We start from the raw sequence: 24,346 nt of genomic DNA on the forward strand, positions 1-24,346 counted from the left end.
ATGCTGGCACCGCGTTTGTCCCAAAAGGTCGCTGAGACGAATGAAGGCAAGTAAAACCAAATGCTACCCATCAATTTGCAATCATTCCCACGGTGCACGGCCCTGCTCACTGCCAGAAAGAAAGTTCTGACAAAGAAAACATCCACCGCCCACACAGACACACACACAAAACATCCACCGCCCACACACACACACACACACACACACACACACACACACACAAAGACACACACACACACACACAACTATAACCATGGTTTAAATATTCATTTTCTGTCAAAAGTTGAACATGACATGGAACATTATACAACTGTGTAAGACAAATAAAACACAAATATTTGTAAACATGTATTATCTGATCATGCAAATGCTTTCAAGTTTTCTAATTTACACCTAGGGAGTTGGTAACGAGCACAGATATGAATGGGTAGGTACGACACGGCCATTTTGAGGAGTGTGCAGATGGCGACGCTAAGCTACGGAGGTCAAAGTTGTCCGCATTCCATGTGTGTGTATGGCAAGAAAACCAAAAGAACAAGGATGCCTGGCATATTGTGCTGCATACATTTACACGCCATGCTGTACAATCACAACAAGGGAACTTGGAATAACATTTCACAGATAAAATTATATTTTTTGACTTTTTATATCAATATTCTGTATTGATAGCACACACTTTGGCGTTGACAAAAAAACAGATCTTGTGAAAACCGGTTGAGAATTGAGCAAGATTTCGACTTCATTTCAATGTCCATGTCCACCTTTGACTGGGAATGTCAACCTCCTTCATCATGGCCACCACATAGGCACATCAGTTAGCCGGGCTGCTATTGCGCGCTGTTGTATCGTCATATCTATAGTAACAAGGGTTCGTTAATTCAATCATCCACCTGAATCCCTTATTTTCAACTATGCGTACTGGTAGTCTTTTGAGATACAATGTGTTTGTTGTTTTCAGATGGGGGGTACATGTTACCATTTCTTGTCAGACTTTACAAAAGCAGATAACGCCACATTGCTGACCTTTGAGTCTTGGGCTCGATCTCCCATCATTGCCTCCGAGTGTACACTCATTTTCGCTTTTAGCAGCAGTAGGTTACAAACATTTGCTGTTGCTGTTGCGTCTCGCTGCTACTGTGCTGTGTGCATCAACATAACTTGGAATGGTTCTATTGACACCACATGATAGGTTCGACACAGAGCAACTTCCATTATTATTGGCTATCCGTATTGCCTGTCAAAACATCCACAAATGCAATCTATCGAAGTCTATTGACCATGTCACCTCATCATGGGTGGCCCCACTGAGCTTTATCCAGAGAAACGTGCGCTGGCAGCGGTTTACGCTCGGATCAAAACATTCTGTTTTGGCCTTCTTGTTTCGTCGACAAAATATAAATGTTTTCTGTGAACATCAAATACAACTTGGCATTTAATCGCACAAAATTTGGAAAATACAAATGCAATTTAGCCTTTGATAAACGGGTTTTGGAAAAGATTTTCACAAAAATCAAAGACAAATTCTTTTTTTTGGCGTGAACCTAACATACATGTTTTATAAACACAACATACATACAATGGCAAGTGGTAGTGACGCACCGACATTTCAACCACCGAAACGTGTCGGCCAAACAGGATTTTGATATGATCCAAGCTAAAACTGCAGCCAGCGAGCAGTAGTGTGTCTTCGGTCAATCAAACTGTCATGTTTTCGTAAACACAATTTACAGACTTATGTTCTGTAAATGGCAAAAACCTTTTTGAGTCTTGGCTGATCAAAACTTAAGTGTTTTCGTAAATATCAAAAGATAATTTAGAGTTCGGCAAACTCAACGTGTTTTTATAAACAAAGATATTTGATTATTCTGTGAACCTTATTTATGTGTTTTAAGGTCATTTTAGTCTTTGTTGAACCCAACGTATGATTTTCTGTAACCATCAAAATTTGTGACCCTAACATACATGTTTATGTCAACTTAAAAAACAATTTTGAGTCTTCGGTAAACCCAACTTACATGTTTGCGTAAACATAAAAGACAATTTAGAGTGTTCAATTAACTCAATGTACATGTTTTTGTGAACATCAAAGGCAAAAACATTGAATTTACAAGGCTCTACTGTAATCCTCTAAAACTGTTATTGATTTTGGACCACCTCTGGGCTGAGACACAAAACAAACAATGAGTCAAAGTGGGTGTAAAAAAAAAAAAGAAGCAAAAAACGTCGGATGCCAAAAAGTGCGCCGCTGAACACTGGATGACCCTCAAAGATGGAGACGGCCGCTAATTGGATACAATTTCACACTGTCACTGGAGTACAAACAAAAGACATCACTCCACTGACTTTTTTCCCTCCCTTTAAAAAGGAGATGTGTGAGTGTGTGGTTGTGCGTCTGTGTGTGTGTGTGTGAGAGAATTTCACACACAATTATCTTTTACCAATCAAACACACATAGACAGCCATACACACACACACACACACACAACACGTGCACACACACACAGAATGACATCGCGTACAAGAGCGGTATCCTACCTTTACAAAAAACAATTAGTGGTGGCACATTGCGTGGTAGTAAACAAACCATGTTGCAGCTCACCAGACTTAATTCAAACAATTTTCTTGCAATTCATGAATGAGGACAGTGATCAGAGCACAAAACACCTCAGCACAAGGATAATGTTTGTGCATGTTTCTGCTAACTACTGACAAAATGATTGACTGGATAGCAAACTGACTGACTCATTGACTTCTTCTAGTCCAGACATTGGGGTGTCTGTTCATTACCTGTGCAGATGTGCTGGTGGTCAGCGTAGGTGCGGGCGGGACAGTCAGCCACGCAGACCCCACGCGGTGGCAGAAGGTCACGCGACTGCAGGGCCAGGACCTCAGCGGCTTTGACGCAGCGCAGGCAATCTGAGGCCAGAGGGCCCACGCACCAGCGGCACGACGGGTGACAGTCTGCTCGCGCGCAAAGTACAGCACATTACGTCACACAATATCATAATAATATATGTATACTGTGTATATATGCTTACTGTGACAGGTGTGGGCGTGCGGGTAGAGGCCCTCGCCACACACCTCCACACACTGCCCCTGGTGGAGGAGGAGGTCCTGTGCGCACAACGTGCAGTGAGACGCCGACGGACCCCAGCACGAGGCACACGAGCTGTGGCAGCCTGAAGGCAAATCGATAATATATTATCCATCCATCCATTTTCTGTACCGCTTTATCCTCACAAGGGTCGCAGGCGTGCTGGAGCCTATCCCAGCTATCTACGGGCGAGAGGCGGGGTACACCCTGAACTGGTCGCCAGTCAATCGCAGGGCACATATAAACAAACAACCATTCCCACACACATTCACATCTATTATTTAAAAAAAAAAGATAAAAATACATGCTAATAATATGACAGGCATCTGAGAGTGTGTACAAAAAATCTTTTGTGTTTTTTTTTGGCAACCAATCGAATAATTAGTATAAATGATAACAATTTCTGAAAATTTTAATCACAATTAAATACTGAATGATGGTAAATGATGATATTATGATATTATTATCATAATAATGATGGTAAATTACAATAAAATAATTAAATAATAAAAGTTACAATACCTTAAAATAAAACTATTATTTTTGGTAATTAATTAAGAATTAAACTTACAACTTTTCACGTACAATTAATTAAGTACTTAATAATAACAATAACAATAATAATAATAATAATAATAAATACATTATGATAAAAATGTGTGTGTTTGCATGTTCTCCCCGTGCCTGCGTGGTTATTTGTTAATATGTGCCCTGCGATTGGCTGGCGACCAGTTCAGGGTGTAACCCGCCTCTCGCATGAAGATAGCTGAGATAGGCTCCACCACGCCCGCGACCCCAGTGAGGATAAGTGGTATGGAAAATGGATGGATTATTATTATTATAAATACAAATAATTTACTAAATAAACTGAAATATAAACAACCTCCCATCCATTTTCTGTACCGCTTTCTCCTCACAAGGGTCTCGGGTGTGCTGGAGCCTATCTCAGCTATCTTCGGGCAAGAGGCGGGGTACACCCTGAACTGGTCGCCAGCCAATCGCAGGGCACATATTAACAAATAACCACGCAGGCACAACCATTCGCACTCACATTCACACCTACGGGCAATTTAGAGTCTTCAACCTACCACGCATGTTTTTGGGATGTGGGAGGAAACCGGAGTGCCCCGAGAAAACCCACGCAGGCACGGGGAGAACAAGCAAACTCCACACAGGCGGGGCCGGGATTTGAACCCCGGTCCTCAGAACTGTGAGGCGCATATGCTAACCAGTCGTTCACCGTGTCGCCCACTTTTAAAATGTTTTCTTAAAATATTTTTGTCTGTAAATAGAAATAGAAACAGATTATTATTATTTTAATTGAGTCAACCCAATTTTTAAAAAATGTTTTAGTATTAACTAAGCAAATATTGAGACGTTTTGAATGCCAAAATTGGAGTCAGTTGCTCTACCTGGTGATTTTATAACTATTGTTTAAAAAAAACACAAACAAAACAAAACAAAACAAATAGTCACCCAGCTTATAATTTTTACAGTTCAATTCAGCCAAATATAATAAAAACAAAACCCTCTCAAGCAACCCAATACTTTTGTCCAAAGCGTTACCTCTGCATCTGCTGCCGTGGTCGCTGTAATGTTGAGCGGGGCAAGCCGACATGCATTTCCCACGATGCAACGCGCTGCCCGGCGGACAGGTTACGCAGTCGGGCTTGTCGGGGAAGCAGGAAGCGCAGGACGAATGGCAAGCTGCCAAAGTCATCAAAGACATCAAAGACGCACGTTAAACGCAAAGACCTTTATCTGCCTCCGCCTAATGTGAGGCAGTAATTTCAGCGGAGTGATCGCTCATTTTTGCTGAGGGTAATTGGAAAAGCGATACATGCCGTAGGTAGCCCCAAATGGATAAGCGCTGAAAGTTAAAGTCCATTAGGAGTACGAGTCATACATTAGGAATATGAGTAATTTATCTGCATGCAGACAGTTCCCTTCCTTCTCAATTTAGACTCGAAGGCAACTAAAAAACAAAGCAGTTAATTAAAGCTGAAGGTCACTCTGGCAAATCAGAAACTCGAAAAGAAGAAATCGTCCTCCCTGGAAAAAAACAGTACACTGTAGAATGTGTTTGTTCATGTCAGAACTGCTCCCTGATTCATCATCAGGATTATAGATAGGTGATTTGTTGAAATTAGCGCAGGATAAAGCGCAGGTGCTCGTAAAAGATGGGATACGGTGGTTTCAGAATACATGTCGTGGAATGTTGCCACTGTCTGACCGAGATACGGCTAGATTTATGGCAGTAGTCTTGGCATAGTACAATCGTGAAAGACCAAATTTGTCTTGTCGTCTGATCCAGGCATAAGTAACTGACGGACTGACTGACTAACTACTATAACTAACTGTGATGAAAGAATATCGGTTGATATCAGAGAAATACTAAAAGTAGATTTTGATTGTTTTGCCAAACTACCTAACTGAATGATTGACTGTGATCAAAGCACGACAGCTCATCTTGAGGAAATCTGTTATTTAGATTTTGCATATTTACGTAAACTAACTGACTAATGAACTGAGTAAATAACTTACTAACTTAAAATACGATGAAAAGGCACCACCTCATCTCTGGGAAATTATGTAGAATTTGCTTATTTTGGCACTTTCCGACCAACCATCTGTGATCAAAGCATAACAGCGCTGATCTCAGGGAAATCATTTACATAGACTTTGAACTTTTTTAGCAAACTAACTGACTGACCGGTTGATGTACTAATGAACTAACTGCGGTCAAAACCCAACAGCTCATTTGAGGAAATAATTTATGTAGATTTTGAACATTACGGTCTGTGAGTAATTGACTGGCAAACTAATTGTGTTCAGAACATAACGGCTAATCTCGGGGAAACATTTTGATGTGGATTTTTAATTGAGATCAAAACATAAAGGCTCATGTGGATTTTGCATATTTCAGCAAATTAACCGCAATTAAAAATCCTCAGCTCATCTCAGGGAAATAATTTGTACATGTAATATACAGTATTTCCTTTTTGCATTTTCTGGCAAACTCCCTCACTGACTGACTAACTGACTGATTGACTAACTAACTGCTATCAAAACTCAAAAACAGCATATCTCAGGCAAATTCCATTATGTAGATTTTTTTGTGATCAAAGGCATCAAGGCTATATTAACTCATCTCAACGACATCTTTGATTTTTCATATTTCGGCAAACTGATTGTATCATTCACACGTCCACTCACCCTTCCTGTGACTAAGTTCACCATGGCCAGTTTTCCCCAAAGTGCATTTTCTGTCGAAAAAGTCATTTGTACTGAGGGGCAAAAGGTGAGAAAATAAACGTGGAATCTAAGTTTGAATATGAGAAGACATGACGTGGATGCAGCCTCCGAACAAGTCAGCTGGCAGCAGATTGTGACATTTTAGCAGCAACCGCTCAAGTGACACTGACCTTTGGGACGGACTCAGTGTGCGACATTCTAAATGCAAAGCATAACACTTTTCAAGATTTCTTTAACAAGCATCGTTTACTGGAGTCACCCTGAACTAACTGCAATGCAAGATGTACTAAATCGGTATTGAAATATAACAATATTATATCACAGAAATATGTTGCGTATTTGCATAGCTAACATGAAAAAATAGCTAACTTACCAACTGACTAACTTGCTAAATAACTGACTGGGTGACTAAAGGCTATATTGACTGATCAACTTTGTTTTAAAATTTTCAACTGACGAGCTACTATGACTTAGCAACCGACTAACTAACTTACTAAACTGAGTGACTGATCTGATTGATCAACTACTTCAAAAACATTTCCACTAACTATCTACTGTAACTTACCAACTGACTAACTACCTGAATTACAAACTGACTGGCTAATCAGTACCTAACTTACCAACTGACTACCTGACTGACTGATTGACTCACTGACAAACAACCTACCTTTTCAACGAACTACCTAACTTGCCAACTGACTAACTACCTACAGTAACCTACTGTACCAAATGACTAAATGCCTAATTTACCACCCGATTATCTGACTACCTAACGTAGAAACTAACGAAGTGATTGACTGACTGAAAACTACCTGATATTTCAACTGAATAAGTACTGTATCTTACAAACTTCCTAACGTAATAAATAACAGATTGAAAAATGTTCTAACTTTTCAACTGACTACCAAACTACCTAATGTAACTTACCAAGTGACTAACTAACAACCAAATTACCAATTGACTATCTAATTGACTGACTAAATGACTAAGTAACTAAGTGACTGACGAACCAACTTCCTAATTTACTAACTGACTGACTCCCTAAATTGTCAACAGAATAAATACCTGCTGGAACCTAACAACTGATTGGCTACTGAATAACCTAACTTACTATAAATAACTAACTGACTGACAAACTGATTGAAAAACTTTCTTACTTTTTAAATGAATATCTAAATACCTAAATTACCAACTCACTAACTGCTGACTAACTTAACAACTTCAGACTGGCTGACTGAATAATAGATGGACTTACTAAGTAACTGAATGACTCATTGACCAACTACCTAATTTATCAACTGACTGACTGACGGACGGACTCATTAACAGACTCACGAATGGACTGACTTAAGTATTTAACTAATTGACTATGAAACCAAACTTACTGACTAACCAACCAATTAGCTGACTGTTTGACAAACTACCTAACATACAAATTGACTGACTAACCACTGTGACTGACTGACTTAATGACAGCCAAACCGACGAACAGACTAACTAATTGACTACCGACCTAAATTACCAATTCACTAACTAACCACACCTCCAACTGACTGCAATCAATGCGTAAGATATCAAAGACTTCTTTAACCAGCATCTTCCAGCGAGTCCCCTTGAGGGAACCTAATCCTCCAACATAAAAAGCATCCGCATAGATATTTCACCTCCTCATTAGCACCGCAAAGATTTCCAGCTAATGGTTGTGTTTTCTTTTCATGTTTGTTTTGGCATCTTTGAGGAGCGCTGATGTCATCGTTTATTTGATTTTTTTGTGATGTCGGTTCCGCGGGGACGCCAACCATCTTTCGCGCCTTCACTTCGCCACTAACAATGAACCCTTTTTAAAAAGACAAAATATTTGCTCAGTCTGGCTGCTTTCTACCCAGCACTTTGCAACGCCTCGTTTGTTTCAAGGTCTGCTCGTCATTCGAGCAACGATTCACACAGCCACTAACTAACACATATTATATACTGGCGACCAGTTCAGCGTGTAGTCTGTGTTTCGCCCGAAGTTAGCAGCGATAGGCTCTGGTGACCATAACCAGGATAAGCGGTGTTGAAAAAGAATGGATGGATGGATAGTAAAAAATAATATAAAATATATTATACGTATGCAATTTTAATATCTTTACTACATTATTATTATTTTCTAAAATACCTTGTATTTTTGCACTATTTATTACATTAACTTTACAATTATTAATGGATCATATGATTTAATTTTGTTATTTTAGCTCATACTGTCATGATTTCTTTCTACTAAATAACTTCTTATGGGATTATGAATGAGTGGAATCTCACCAGAGGTTAAACGGAAGTTGACATGAAAAGCTGTAGTTAGTAAGTTACAAACAAACCAATAAACAATTCAAATAAAAACTCATTGCTGGAGGTATAACACTAACTGTTGTTTTGTCTTCAATCATACTCGGAGAATCTAATTCCTGGTAAACATTTTGAAAGCTGTGAATCACAGTCATGATATCAACTTCCTGTCGCCGTCTTTTAATAGCCACATGTTAGCGTCCATTAGCAGGCAGTAGCTGCCGTGCAGACGATGACGTGAGTGTCATTTACCGTGACAGACGCCATCTTGACTGTAGAACGCGTCGCCGCAGTCGGGAACGCACTCGCCGTCTTTGAGCAGGGCGCCCGGGTCCGTACACGACGTGCACTCCCGCGGGCTTGGACCGACGCACTCGGAACACGACTCGGAACAACCTGATGGAAAAAAATGTAACCAGTAGTTACTTGACATTTACTCAATAGACCGCTTTGTGGGCAGGCCCTTCAGCTCCGGAAAGGTAAGTGGATATTTGTTAAGTAGGCTTTACATAATTATTGTAGGATCCTGAAAACAAGGTATTATAAGACGAGAGTCTCATGCATGAAATATGAGCATGAGAAAAGGAGCATCATTAGAAGGCATGAAAAGACACGATGGTGAGAAAAAGTATTGTAATAACAAGAGAAGACATGATTATAAAATGGGAGTATGATGAGAAGAAATGATTTTGAGAAAAGAGCAACATGAAAAGATGTGATCATGAGAAAACACCATCATAATCACAATTAAAAAGCAAAAAACATGATTATGACAAAAGAGCATGAGAAGCATGATAATGACAAATTTGAAATCTGATTTATATCATTTTATTTTCCTCTTATTGAACACAGCCAGTGATTCACACCTGTTCGGTTCAGTTTAATAATTGTTCCATAGTCCTAGTTTACACCTCGAAGAAAGACACTTTGCTTCATATTTGTTCCTGTCTTTTTTTTTTTTTTTGTAGCCATCACAACCCCTAGACTTATAACAACTCTCTCGGCTTTCAAACCACTTCCGAGTACTGTGGAGAACTAGATTATTGTGTACTTTTTACATTATTTGTGCTGTTTTGAATTGAACTAGACTTTGAGAGGATTTCATTTGATAAATAGTGGATTTGTTCACCTTATATAATTTCATTGATTAATAATTCTTATATGTTTTTTTGTATGTAGCTTGAAAACAGAGTGAGTATTTGTTTGGTAGCCGTTACCCCAATATCTCCATACAATAGGTCAGGGCTGGCAGTAGCAAGTTGACATCATTACAACACCATGAGAATATCATGAAAGGACAACATTGTGGTGATATCATGAGATGAGAAAACCACGTGTATAATGATTTCTTATTTAGGACATCCTTGATTTTGTCGAGGATCCTGATGGTTTTTGACATTTTTCTTTTGACATTTTCTATGTGAGACTCCCAGCAGAGTTTTCCATCAATTACTACTCCAAGAAATGTGTTTTCATAGACTATTTCTATTTCAATTGAAAATAAATCAAATAAAACAAGCATCATGAGAAGACATTCTGAGAAAAGAGCAACATGAGAAGACCGAGAAGAAACACGTCTCCATCAAGCGTATTTGTGAGAGTTTCCAATGATCTGTTGGCGTGTTAGATAGAAGTGAGGCTGTTTGTTTTGGATGAGCTCACTTTTGTCCCGAGCAGGTTGGCTTCAAAGACACTCCAAGGGATGAATTAGTGATGAAGACGAGGAGATAAAATTTTTCCTCATCTTGCTCCCAAAGCCATCTTGAATTAATTCAACAGACATCTATATGCCACCTTTAATGAATGATATGCTTTAGTATGTTTTTTTTCCTGCAATATTAACAAGCATAACCACGTTTTGAGTCATGTACAGGGCCCATTACAACATGTTACTCTCACGATTCTCTGCTTATTTTCTCAAAGGGCAAGCCTCTCGTTTTTCTCATGATACACTTTTGTCAGGATCATATTCTGTCATGATGGCCTTTTTGCATAATGTCTTCTCGTGGTTTTCTTTTCTCATGCTCATGTGTTGTCAAGAGACTCTTTTCTCGTAACCCTATGCTCTTTTCTGAAAAAGAACAAAAAACTGTCTTCTCATGATAATCATGTCCTCTTGTGATGCTCTTTTCTTGTAATCATGTCTTGTATATTTTTCTCATCTTTGCATGTTGGTATCTTGTCATAATCACGTCTTCTCGTGACGCACGTCCAGTAATTACATCTTAATCATTCGATGTTCTTAACCGTACACTCCTAAAATTCTCATCCCATGATATTCTCCTGGCATTCTCTTCTCACGCTACTCCCATGAAGCACTGATGCGTTCATTGAAGTTCATAACGCTCTCCTCTGAGGATATTCTCTTCTCTCTCATCCCACATTATTCTCATCGCTCTCTGAGCCTCCCAGCATGGCTCTCTCTCGTCATCGACGTGATTTCTCTTGGCTGCGCATGCCAAGGTCTCACTTTCTTTTCGCTTCGGGCTCTTTTCATTTGTCTTCAATTTTTAATCTTCCTCTGTGGCTATACTCTTCTTCTCATCCTCATTTCCTCAGTGCGCCTTCACATACACAGACGCACTGTGAGATATGTAAATATACAGTATATAGCACTTTATATTCCCATCTCATGATGCGGTCGTCTCATGATGTCCTCACAATGCTGTTTTCATGTTCCCATGATGTTCTCTTTTCGTGATGCTGCCATCTCTTATTCTTATGTTCTCTATACATGAGCTTGCATCTCATGACATTCTCATGATGTTCTTTTCTCATAATGCTCTCGTCATGGGTTTCTAATCTCATAATATTGCCACACTATTGTCCTTTCACGATATCCTCATGGTGTTCTAATGATGTTTCACCCCATGACTTTCTCATGAGGCTCTCATGATATTCCTTTTGTGACGCTTCATCTCATATTCTCATGATGTTCTCATCTTATAATGCTCTCATCTGGTGGAGTTCTCATCTCGTGATACTGCCACAATGCTGTCCTTTCATGACATTCTCACTGTGTTCTATTCTAATAGTATTTAATAATGGTCTTATCATTTCATATCACCACGATGCTCTTTCATGATATTCTCATTGTGTTTTCTTATGTTTTCATCTCATGATAGTCTTGCTCTCTTCTCATGACGCTCTCATTTTATATCTTTCCCTCTTAATGATGCTCTCGATACTTTCGATACATTACTCATGCTCTCATTTCACGACGCTCTCACCTCACATTCTCATGACATTACATGATGTTCTCTTTTCATCTCACACTTAGTTTCCTCGATCGATGCAAAATTTGGTCAACATGTCTATTGTGACAAGACATACCAAAAAGTCTCAAGCACCTCTGTCCAAAATTGAACAAGAAGTTGGCCATTTTGCTATGGAGCTTCCATTTTGCACTTATTCCAGGGCTTGTACTTTGACAAACCTTTCCACAGGAATTCACTCAGATGAGCCTAAATTCATACCAGTGACCCTAAACAGATAAACACTAAACTGTTCAAACTTTTTTGCCAACGCCATATACCACGAGAAAAGCACAGTGTCAAAATGTGATGAGTGCATGAAAACCATGAGCACGAGGTTCCTGTGAGCTTTAATATAATATTACAATGTATTATTTATGACTCAAGTGTGCGTCTACACTCCCTATCGGACGTCGACTGCAGCCCATAAGGGGGGATTACGCGTCCTTTACCTTGCCCCTTTGCAGAGAAAGCAATTTATTTTTCCTGTGCAGCTGGAATTCAAAACGTTATCAGCATGTTTAATCTGAGTAGGCCCAAAGCCCCTCCGCCAAATAATCCCGGATGAGGCAAGGACATGCGATTAGACCTCTACCACCACAACCAACCACTGACCACTATTAGTCCACCCACCAAAGCTGAATCTCTCGTAATAAGATCAAAGCTTGAGCTATTAAAGCGAGCGCAGACAAAGCAGCTTGGCAAAGAGGATCAGTATCAAACCACAATAATATTAATAACGGAGTTTGTTTTCGTGAATCACTGGTTTTAATTGATGCAACCTAAACAAACGAAAAAAGCAAAGTCACTAAAATGTACAGGTGTATTTTGATTTTACTTTGCTTTTTTGAGATTTCTGTGTGTGATGGGCCATAACATAAAAGACAACTAAAAGTGTGATTTGTTTTTTCTTTGTCTTTTTGGGGTTATAATCACAAAAGAGTAAGGTATCAGTGATTAAGTTTGATGGTAATCATAGAACAGGAAATGGAACTGACTCGTATAATGGAATATTTGTGAGCATAACTTGTTTCAGTGTATTCCTGTGCACTCAATAGTTAATCGTAACACTTGCGCCAAAGTAAATTATTCAAGACTCCAATACCGAAAAAAACAACAGCGAAAGGTACAGAGGTGTGAAACTGACTGTTGGCAATTCCCTCCGGAATCCTATCCTCTGTTTGAATCCCCCTCTTGCCCAGACCTTCGAGATGCTGCATTTCTCCATGTCAAATTGTCTGACTTCTTTGCAAATAAAATAAAATAACTGCTTTTAAAATGAAAACAACTTGTATCAGCAAGAAAAAAAGCTTGTTTTTGATGTTGAAGTAAAAGGCAAACGAGGCGTCCAGTTATTGTAACTGTCATTACCAGAAACAGCAAAGTAGTTGATACAGTCCTGTTCTCATTTATGGAATCCTGACATAAATGTCAAAACATTCATATCATCACGTCCCCAAAACAAAACTATCAAAGAGGTGCTTCTTCCTTTGAAGGAAATCACTGCAGAGTTTTTGTGTGCTACTTTTGCGTCTTTCTGGGCATCACACGCTGGTTTACAAGTCTGAATGCGTTTTATATGTTCCACTTATGTGACTTTTTTAAAACCTATTTGACTTAAATGTGTGTCATCTAGGGCTTGCTTCCTTCTCACTTGTGTTACATACATGTGTTACCACCAGGATAGTACAGTCGGTTAGTCATGTCAGGAGATGAGGCAAAAAAATCATTAGAATCATGCATTCTACATGCATTGTAGAATGCATGATTACATGCATTGAGGAAAATTCTATTCTTCACAATTCCATTTGTCGATTAACAGTGGTTTAAATTTGGTTGAACTCTCTAGGAGTAGTTTGTCTTTGAAGGACGCCGGGAAAAGGTTGCGATTTTCTGTTATTGCTGCACAATTTTGGCCAGAATGATAATCACGATTATTTTGATCGATATTCTAATCACAATTATTGATTACGTTAGGGAAAACATCTGTATCTGTACTGCACTTTTCAACAGACAGTATGTAAACGGTTTTCAGTGCAAGATGAAAAGAATAAATGATTAATCATTTAAAAAATAAATAAAATTGACCCAGGAATTTAAAATGTACAAATGACTAACTGAATACATATGCTATTACAGAGTGCAATCACAAAGTCCAGACAACAAATGTTGATCCTTTTGAGGCACTAGCTCCTCACCATGATGTGCCTCATGTCCAATTTTTGCTGTACTTTCTTCTCTCGACATGACTTGCTCACATGAGTCCACTAAGTCACTTTAGGTTCTCACTGCAGGGTGCGCTCGCTTGTTATTTCGGCCGCTTGACGAAACCTTAACCATGCCTTCGCCCCCTGTTGGTTGGCAGACTTCTTGTCGAGAAAGTGCTTCATTAGGTATGCAGACGAACGTTGCAAACGATCAGGTTAATTTAATCGTGGCAGCCAAAATCGTGATCATGATTAAATTTCGATTAATTGTGCAGCTCTACTTTCTGTGTCTTTTGAGGCATGGCTTCTTGAGAATTTTTCATGAGTCTACTCATGATACACAGGCTTAATTTCATATTCTTAAGTCCAACAGCAGGGGGCTGAATTTTAAAAAACTGAGAAATTTGCCTTTGAAGAGCCATTGGAACTGGTCGAAATGAGCCTCAAATAGATGTTTCAAACCAAAATAGCAGACTTTTTGTCTTTATTGCCATGGCTTCTTGACACTTTTTTGTGGGTCTACACATGATAGATATCCCTACCAAATTTAACATTGCTACTTCAAATGGATTTCAGGGACTGAAATGTTTTCAAAATCTTATGAGTTTGCCTTTAAAGATCTCCTTGAAATGTTCAAAATTAGCCCAAAATGTGTGCTTCAAACTCAAAATAACAGACTTGGTGTGTCTTTTCAGACATGGTTCTTGAGACTTTTTTGTGGGTCTAGGCCAGAGGTGGGCAAACGTTTTGGCTCAGGGACCACATTGACTTATAACATTTGACAGATGGGTCAAGCCTGAACCAGATGCTTACATATAAAAAATAAACACACACCAAAAAAAAGGCATTGTAGTGTTAATACTTAGATTTACTTTTAATGGGAACAGTGTTGTTTTGTTGATCACTTTTTTTGCCAGTGCATCAAAGTCTGGTATTAGTTTTGTTGTGGCAATTCTCAGAACACATCTGAGGTGTTCATCACTCAGCTGGGATCTGGAGGATGTTTTGTTGGTGTTCATCACACAAACGTCTGTTCACACACATATGTGGAGCCAAACATCACCAGCATCCTCTGTGCCATCTTCCGGATTTTTGGAAATCTGTCTGCGCTTAATGAAGCATAAAACTCATCCAGTTTGAGAGTCGAAATTCTCTTTTAAGACAGTATCACATTGGAGATCAATCAGTTCCATCTGCAGCTCCCGTGGCGCTCTTTCAGGGTCTTGTGTGACTGAATCTTGGATGGCAGTTTGTCAGATAAAGGTGTTTTGCTGAGCCGTGCAACGCGTTAAACCAGCTCACAGTCCAGACTACAATGGAGTTGAAAGTTCTCACTTTTCATTGTAAATATTATTTATGATAAGTATTGTAAGTCCTTCAGTAAGACAGTCCTTAACCTCCATGACCGATTTATGACCGCGCACTTGGGTATGACCCGCAATGCATTGCGCACTTAACACACCAGTAAAACTGTATTATTTGTGTAAATAAAAAAGTAACAACAATCAAATTCACTTTTTACAAAGGAAAATATCAAAAATAGTGTGGCAATACTGAAATTGTGCATTTCTTTGCACTTTTATGGTATTGCACCGTCACTGTGCATTGTAGACTCAACAATCACGTCCCAATCCCTTTTTTCCCTTATTTAGGAATCAGCAGTCTTTGTGAGCAATCAAACGGCAATAATTGGCTGGAGCGTGAGCTTTCGAGTCACCGGCACCAAATCACAACTTGCTAAGGAACATTAAAGACTCAAAAGTAACTGCAGTCTGGTTACTCTCCTGGGGAAAGTCATGCATTACTTTACTCGTTTCCCAAAATGGTGGAATTTGGGAGTAACGTGTTAACGGAAACGCTGCTCAGCAATCACTGTCGACTTTTCTTTTGTTTGGTCTACTCATGGTTGAAGAAGGGTTAAGAGGCGTTGCAGAGTAAAAACAGAACAACCAAAGTCAACTTAATGTATCACTGTACCTAGTGCGCTACTCGGTGGAACCACTGGACATAACAGGACAATTTAGTGGAACCACTGAGCATTACAGCTCAACCTGGTGGGGCGGATTGAAAAGGTCAATGGGCCGGTTGTGGCCCGCGGGCCGTAGTTTGCCTACCACTGGTCTAGCCTACTCATGACACACCTACCAAGATCCCTACCAAATTCTATGTTGCCAATTGAAACAGACTTCGGAGGAGACTGAATTTTTATAGGGGACGACTGTCCTGAAGATAACCTTTTTGGTGGGTCTACTGATAATAGACATGGCTAATAGAAATGGCAAAAAATATATCAAAATAGCTACTTTAAATCTAAATGGCAGACTTATTGTTCATATCACAACATAGCTTCTTGAGACTTTTTGTGGGTCTACCTACAACAGATATGCCTGCCAACTTTTATGTTACTCCTGTTTATTTTACGATGGGGTATATGTGCAGTCTTTCTATTCCAGGCTCCTAAATGCTGTTGCTGGGTTAAACTCCGGTCAAAATGACACCAAATGTGTTACTGGCGTACCTGGCCAGGGGGACATGAATAAAGCACTTGTCCAAAGAACAAAAGCGTCTCTCAGGCCACACCTCCTCAGTGCCATTAACATGCCAACATTGTTTACATGCAGCAGCAGCAAAGTGTGAGCCAGAGGTAAAGCAAGACAAAAGCACCATGGGGGGCCTTCTAAATGAGAAAGTCATTTTTTTCTGGGTGGCCCTGGTCCTGTGGCAAGATAAACTGGAATCTGCTGGGAACCTTTCCAGAAGCTTTCTCTCACACTCACATAACAAGACAAGATCATAAAACCAGTATTCACGCTGACTATTTGCCACCTCACCAATGGCTAATTGAAACAGGATGTGTGGCGAAGTGAATATTGCCTACATTAGCCACACTGCTGAATCAAAATCGCCCACTTCAAAGGCCCATCCTGATAAAAGTTAAGATGAGCGCTCTCATTCTGCTGTGTATCAATGCTGTTAGTGGTTTAGTCCCCCCCCCCCGCTTTGTAAACTGTTTCAATTCGTCACCAAATGCACACTCGGGAGAGCCGCCGTCCAGCCGCTCCTCACTAAGCAGACAGGCTCACGGGGTGGGGAAGATAATACCCGATGCCGATTGGCGCCCAATTAAAGCACATTACCGCAACGTATGTTTGAAATGTTGATGGTCAATGTGTCCTGCAATTAGTTCACTTCACTTTCGTTAAATTTTGACAAAAGGCTAGTTATGTAATTTAGACCCTGTTCTCCTGCTTTTGAAATATGTTACAATTGTCTGACAGCTGAAGCGAGCCTACTAATATTTAGCATCAAAGATTTAGAATATTCACATCTTCAACTAAAAAGTTTGAATTTGAGAAAATTCTCCAATTTCCTGAGCTAGATAAAGTCCTTAAGATCCTTCTTGAGAATTATTAAATAAGTGAATCATCTCAACACTTTGACTGTAATTAATAAGAACATCAATCAACAATTAAAATAGTTGACCATTTTATTATCACATCTTGGTGATGAAAGGTTTTTCCTTCATCTCCATACTCGGCTGACAGCACTGCTACTGCTACTGGCGAGAGCATCATTATACAGTATTACATTTTTACAAGGCATGAAGTTAAATCAATGCCAATTTGATACAAGGTTTTTCTTTTTTAAATTCAATAGGAACATAAAGATCTGTTAATCATATCAATTCATCATAACATTTAGGGCTGCCCAACAGGAAATACTTCTTTATTTGTTGGCTGTATCCAATGTCGTGTTGGTCATCCATCCATCCATCCATCCATTTTCTGAGCCGCTTCTCCTCGCTTGGGTCGCGGGCGTGCTGGAGCCTATCCCAGCTGTCATCGGGCAGAAGGTGGGGTACACCCTGAACTGGTTGCCAGCCAATCGCAGGGCACATGCAAACAAACAACCATTCGCACTCACAGTCACACCTACGGGCAATTTTAGAGTCTCCAATTAATGCATGTTTTTGGGATATGGGAGGAAACCGGAGTGCCCGGAGAAATCCCACGCAAGCACGGGGAGAACATGCAAACTCCACACAGGCGGGGCCGGGGATTGTACCCAGGTCCTCAGAACTGTGAGGCTGACGCTCTAACCAGTCGGCCACCGTGCCGCCCGTGTTGGTCATACTATAATTTATTTCTTGTGTTTAGTGAATCATGGTGAAGATAAACTTACTCCAAAAATTGCATGCTAAACCAACATCTTAATATTTAAAAAAATATAATAATAAAAAAAACAGAACATCCTCGCAATTACACAATTATTTTCCCAAATCGTTCAGCCCTAGTCCTGATTGATGACTAGGCAGTTTTGATTGGGCCCACATCGTTACAAGCTTATTGGTTTCCCAGTGACGATGACTGGCTAAGTGTGGCGAAAGGTTTAGCCACATAACCACACATATTTATGCAAGTGTAGCTAGGAGATTTCTATACAGTTTAGCCACATTGGCTAAGAGGTTTCATGACCCAGTGGCAACCCTGTAAAACTCTCCTCAATGGAAACAATCCCCATTAAAAAGGTCACTGAATTTCCAAGAACGAAAGTCTGCATTAAAGCTCACTAAAATTTTAAACGATTCACATTCACGCTCACAAAATTGAAAGAAAGCTCACTGAAACTGAAACAGTCCACATTAAAGTTAATCAAAATGAATGCCGATTATTTCCATTTCAGTGAGCTTTACTTCAGACTCTTAATTTCGGTGAGGTTTAATGTGACTGTGTCAAAGATCACTGAAGCTGGACTGGGAAAGATTTGGAATTTAAGATCACTGAAACTGCATTAAAGCTCACTGACATTGAAAGAGTCCACTTTGAAATTTAATAAGTCCACATTAAAGCTCAGGAAAATATTGAAAAAGATGAGTACAACATAGTGAAACAGAAACCGTCTGCATTAAAGCCCTCTGAAATTGAGGGCGTCCACAATAACTAAAACTGCAGCAAAATGCAGTAATACTCTGAACTCATTCCAACTGAAATTGGAATGAGCGCACCGAAATCCAAACAGTTTGTGTTAAAGTTAACAAACTTGAAAGAAAGCTCACTGAAATTGAAAAAAGTCAGCATTAAAGCTCTCCAAAAATTGAAGGAGTCCAGATTAAATCTCACTGAAACTGGAAAGACTCCATATTAAAGATGATTTACATTGAAAGAGTCAACATTATGCCTCACTTAAATCGTAGAAGTCAGCATTAACGCTCACTGAAATTTAGAGTCAATATTTGAACCTAATGCCATTGTGTCTATGTTAATGCTCACTAAAATTGAAAGTCAGGAATAAAGCTAACAAAGTAATGAAAATGAAAAAAAAAAAAAAGAAAACATTTTTTAAACGCTTCGCCTTGAAGTTCACAAAAATCAAGAGTCAGCATTCTTCTGTTCCTTTCGGCTTGTCTCTTTAGGGGATGCCACAGCGCATCATCCTTTTCCATGTAAGCCTATCTGCTGCATCCTCCTCTTGAACACAAACTGTCCTCATGTCTTCCTTCACAACATCCATCAACCTTCTCTTTGGTCTTCCTCTAGCTCTCTTACCTGGGAGCTCCATCCTCATCATCCTTCTACCAATATACTCACTATTTTTCCTCCGGACGTGTCCAAACCATTGAAGTCTGCTCTCTCTAACTTTGTCTCCAAAACATCGAACCTTGGCTGTCCCTCTGATGAGCTCATTTCTAATTTGATCCAACCTGGTCACTCCGAGAGCGAACCTCAGTATCTTCATTTCCGCCACCTCCAGCTCTGCTTCCTGTTGTCTCTTCAGTGCCACTGTCTTTAATCCGTACATCATGGCTGGCCTCACCACTGTTTTATAAACATTGCCCTTCATCCTAGCAGAGACTCTTCTGTCACATAACACTCCTGACACCTTCCTCCACCCGTTCCAACCTGCTTGGACCCGTTTCTTCTCTTCCTGACCACACTCACCATTGCTCTGGACTGTTGACCCCAAGTATTTAAAGTCCTCCACTCTTGCTATCTCTTCTCCCCGTAGCCTCACTCTTGCCCCTCCACCCCTCTCATTCATGCACATATATTCTGTCTTATTTAGGCTAATCTTCATTCCTCTGCTTTCCAGTGCATGCCTCCATCTTTCTAACTGTTGCTCCACCTGCTCCCTGCTTTCACTGCAGATCACAATGTCATCTGCAAACATTAATTAAAGTTCTCTGAAATCAAGAGGGCGGCACGGTGGCCGACTGGTTAGAGCGTCAGCCTCACAGTTCTGCGGGGTTCAATCCCCGTCCCCGACTGTGTGGAGTTTGCATGTTCTCCCCGTGCCTGCGTGGGTTTTCTCCGGGCACTCCGGTTTCCTCCCACATCCCAAAAACCCACATCCCTCCCACATCCCCTCTAAATTGCCCGTAGGCATGACTGTGAGTGCGAATGGTTGTTTGTTCCTATGTGCCCTGCGATTGGCTGGCAACCAGTTCAGGGTGTACCCCGCCTCCTGCCCGATGACAGCTGGGATAGGCTCCAGCACTCCCGCGACCCTAGTGAGGAGAAGCGGCTCAGAAAATGGATGGATGAAATCAAGAGAGCTCCCATTAAAGCTCACTTAAATGGAACGAATTTGCATTAAAGCTGACTAAAATGGAGAGAGTCTGCATTAAAACTGACGGAAATTGGAAAGAGTCTACATCCAAGATCACAGACATGGAAACAGTCTGCACTGCAGCTCATTGAGATTGAAAGAAAACTCACTGAAATTGAAACACACACACACAGTCCTTGAAAGACACCAAATCCAAACAGATGGTGTTGGGTAGTAGACGGATGCACGGCTGGTGTGGGAGTGCTTGCTAGCGCGTTCATTTGCTCTTAGTACAATATGAGCCGTATCAAAAGTGACTCGATGAAGCCAGTATTAATGCATGAGCGCGGAATTGCGCCGCAGCATCGGCATCACAAATGCACGATGCAAGACGACGGCAGCACGAGGCTTCTGTACATCAAGCTGGACAGGAAAACGTGGCGGCTGTCTCTTCTCGTCACTGCCAGGAGGTCCTCTCCACAATACTCATTAAGGTGTGAAATAGAACACTCGAGTCGCCTGTGGTTTCTACTTCCACAGTCACAGCAGCCAAAGCCATTCAGAGCGTGTTAACATATTAGTACGCCCACGGGGGCTCATCCTCCTCCTCCTCGGCTGGCTTTTACTTATCGGTCCTGGCTTGAGGGTACGAGTGGACCTCCAAGGCAGATTGCCTGATTAATGGCCGTGTGGAGGGCACGAGAACAAACGAGTCTCCCGCCTCTCTTGCCGCCTCCTTCTGCCAAGGTTATAAAGCAGATCCATCATGTGGGGTTGCAATTTTACCTTTGCATTCCCCGAGGTTTAGTGCGGGAAATCAAGCAGTAATATCTAATGCCGCCAAGTCATCCAACGTTAGATTGGACTGCATTATTAAACACGCTCATTTCTCGGTCTGTGCCTTTCACACAGAACCTGCCCAAGTGGATAATTGCCCCCACCGCATGCGATTTCACACAGTCGCAAGGCATCATGTGTTACAGTAGGTGATTACACGTAAATCATCGGGGAAAAAAAATCATTACCATATCAAAGCCGTTATTTGACAGCTTAATTACGACAGCTCGCTGAAATGGAAAGAGTCCACATTAAAGTTGCCGAACCCGTCTGCAATGAACTGCATAGAATTGGAAATAATTCAGAATTAAAGATCACTGAAACTGTAAAGAGTCCACATTAAAACTGATTGAAATCTGAACTGTGCATTAAAGCTCATCGAAATCGAAACTGTTACAATTAACGATCACTAAAATTGAAAGCGTCTGGGTTTGAAGCTCACTAAAATTGTGAAGAATCCACATTAAAGCTCACTGAAATGGGAATATAGAAGCGAATAAGTGAATTTAAAAATAATAAAATACTGTATATACATTTCTTCATTCAATCATTAATTTCCCATACCGCTTATCCTCACGAGGGCAATTTAGAGTTTTCAATCAACCCACCATGCATGTTTTAGGGAGTACCCTGAGAAACCGTTCTGCCCCTCAAAATGTTCTCTCTCTCTCTCTCTCTCTCTCTCTCTCTCTCTCTCTCTCTCTCTCTCTCTATATATATATATATATTACTGTCTTTCTTTTCGTTTTTTCTTTTTGGGGGAGTTAATCAATCCCCAAAACACTTTCTGGTGGTTTATACTGCTTATACAAGAATTTTGGGGGGGGGAGACTTTTTTTTTTTTCCTTTCAACGCACTTCTAATAGGTGTCAATTATACGCCCTATCTCCCACGAATAGAGGGGGTCCACTGCAGTCCACCTTAAAGAGTCTATATTAAAGCTCACTGAAATGAGCAGTCTGCATTAAATCTTGTTGAAAGTGAAGGGTCCTCATTAAAGTTCATTGAAATAAAGTCTACATCAAAGAGTCCAAATTAAAGTTCACCGACATCAAGAGTGAGCATTAAAGCTCGCTGAAATTGAAAGAGTCTGCATTAAAGCACACTGAAATGCAAAGTGTCAACATTAAAGCTCACTGGAATTGAAAGAGTTTACATTAAAGCTCTCTGAAATGGGTCCGCATGAAAGTCTACATTAAAACTCACCAAAATTAAGAGAGTTAGCATTAAAGCTCATGGAAATTTAAATAGTCTGCATTAAAGCTCATCGAAATTCAAAGTGCCTACATTAAAGTTCACCAGAATAGAAAAAGTTCACATTAAAGCTCACTGAAATGGAAAGAGTCCACATTAAAGAGTCCACATTAAAGTTCACCAAAATTTAAAGAGTCTGCATTCAAGCTCACTCGAATTGAAAGAGGAAACATTTTCTTTTTTCTTATGATTGTTGTTGTTAAGCTGTGGGCATACGTACGTCATGTCATATTTCCCAAATAAATAAACGTGAAGATAAATAAATGACGCCGGGAAACCAGACGGACGAATCAATAAGCAATCAATGGAAAATAAACAAGTCGCAGCAAGTTTACGTGATTCATCTAACCGAGCACTGCCTCACTTTTCGTGGAAAGGAAGTGGAATCGTGACTGAAGAAAAGAAATCATCATAATTAAACAATCAAAGGAAAGTGAGGAAAACGGGGACAAATACTAGACGAGTGCTGACCCAGGGAAAACTTTAAAAATGGGACTCACGTCTGCAGTGTCTTCGGCGGTTGTCCTGGTAAGTGCCGGCGGGACAGGTCGTCAGGCACTGGTCACCCTCGGCACTCAGCAGGGGCCGCTGGGGGACGCACGACTGGCAGGACCACCTGCTGCTGCAGATAGCGCAAGATGACGGGCATGCTGGGGATTCAAAAATGGGAAAAGAGCTCACTGAAATGAAGAGTCCACACAAAAACATGTCATGATGCTGGAAGGACTATTTGTAGCAGCTGGATTTAGCAAAAATGTCACACGTGCATGATGCAAGGATGGATGACCTCAGCTTCATAGAATAAACAGTTTTTTTTAAATTATTTTTCTTTGCCTTTTTTTTTGCCTAGTCATAAAAACAAAATGTTTAAATTACATTTAAAAAACATTATTTTTATTATGGTAATGATCATGCTATATTATTATGATTATTATTACTGTATCTTTTTATAATTTTATTTATGTTTTTCTAAAATAATAATTACAATTAATAAATGAAATAAAAATAAATACAAGTAATAAAAAATAAAATGTTTTTTTTTAATTGTAAAATTCATCAATTTGTTTGAGAAAAATACTAATAATAATGCTAATGATGATGATGATGATGTGAAGATGTTCCGCTTTATGCCTTTAATTTTTGTCAAGTGTTTAATTGGTATTTTGCCAGGTTGGCACTGCAAATGAGAATCTGTTCTAAATTGCCTTAACTGGATAAAGGTTAAATAGGTTAATTGAAGACTCTAAATTGCCCGTAGGTGTGAATGTGAGTGTGAATGCTTGTTTGTTTCTATGTGCCCTGCGATTGGCTGGCGACCAATTCAGAGTGTAACCTGCGTCTCGCCCAAAGATAACTGGGATTGGCTCCAGCACACCCGCGACCCTAGGGAGGATAAGCGGTACGGAAATTTCATTTACGCATAATGGTGTTTAACTTCTTTTTACACTGGCATAACTGTCAGCCTTGTTAAAATGTGACCTAACCCTGATAAAAAATAAAAATCCATTCTGAGGGCAACAATTTTCAGGTTATTTTTACTTCCATGATTTCCTATGGGAAGACTTTTATTTTAT

At 40.0% G+C, this 24,346-nt stretch overlaps 1 protein-coding gene across 1 annotated transcript in view; it reads right to left on the bottom strand.

The window, feature by feature from the left end:
* fras1 (Fraser extracellular matrix complex subunit 1) overlaps nt 1–24,346 on the bottom strand; it is a 229,904-nt gene that overhangs the window by 109,657 nt on the left and 95,901 nt on the right. The window contains 5 exon segments of the mRNA XM_061672741.1: nt 2,788–2,961; nt 3,039–3,179; nt 4,661–4,801; nt 8,927–9,070; nt 23,273–23,422. Coding sequence (XP_061528725.1) covers nt 2,788–2,961; nt 3,039–3,179; nt 4,661–4,801; nt 8,927–9,070; nt 23,273–23,422 — 750 coding nt within the window.

This window comes from Phycodurus eques, chromosome 3 (assembly GCF_024500275.1).
Source record: "Phycodurus eques isolate BA_2022a chromosome 3, UOR_Pequ_1.1, whole genome shotgun sequence".
NCBI lineage: Eukaryota > Metazoa > Chordata > Actinopteri > Syngnathiformes > Syngnathidae > Phycodurus > Phycodurus eques.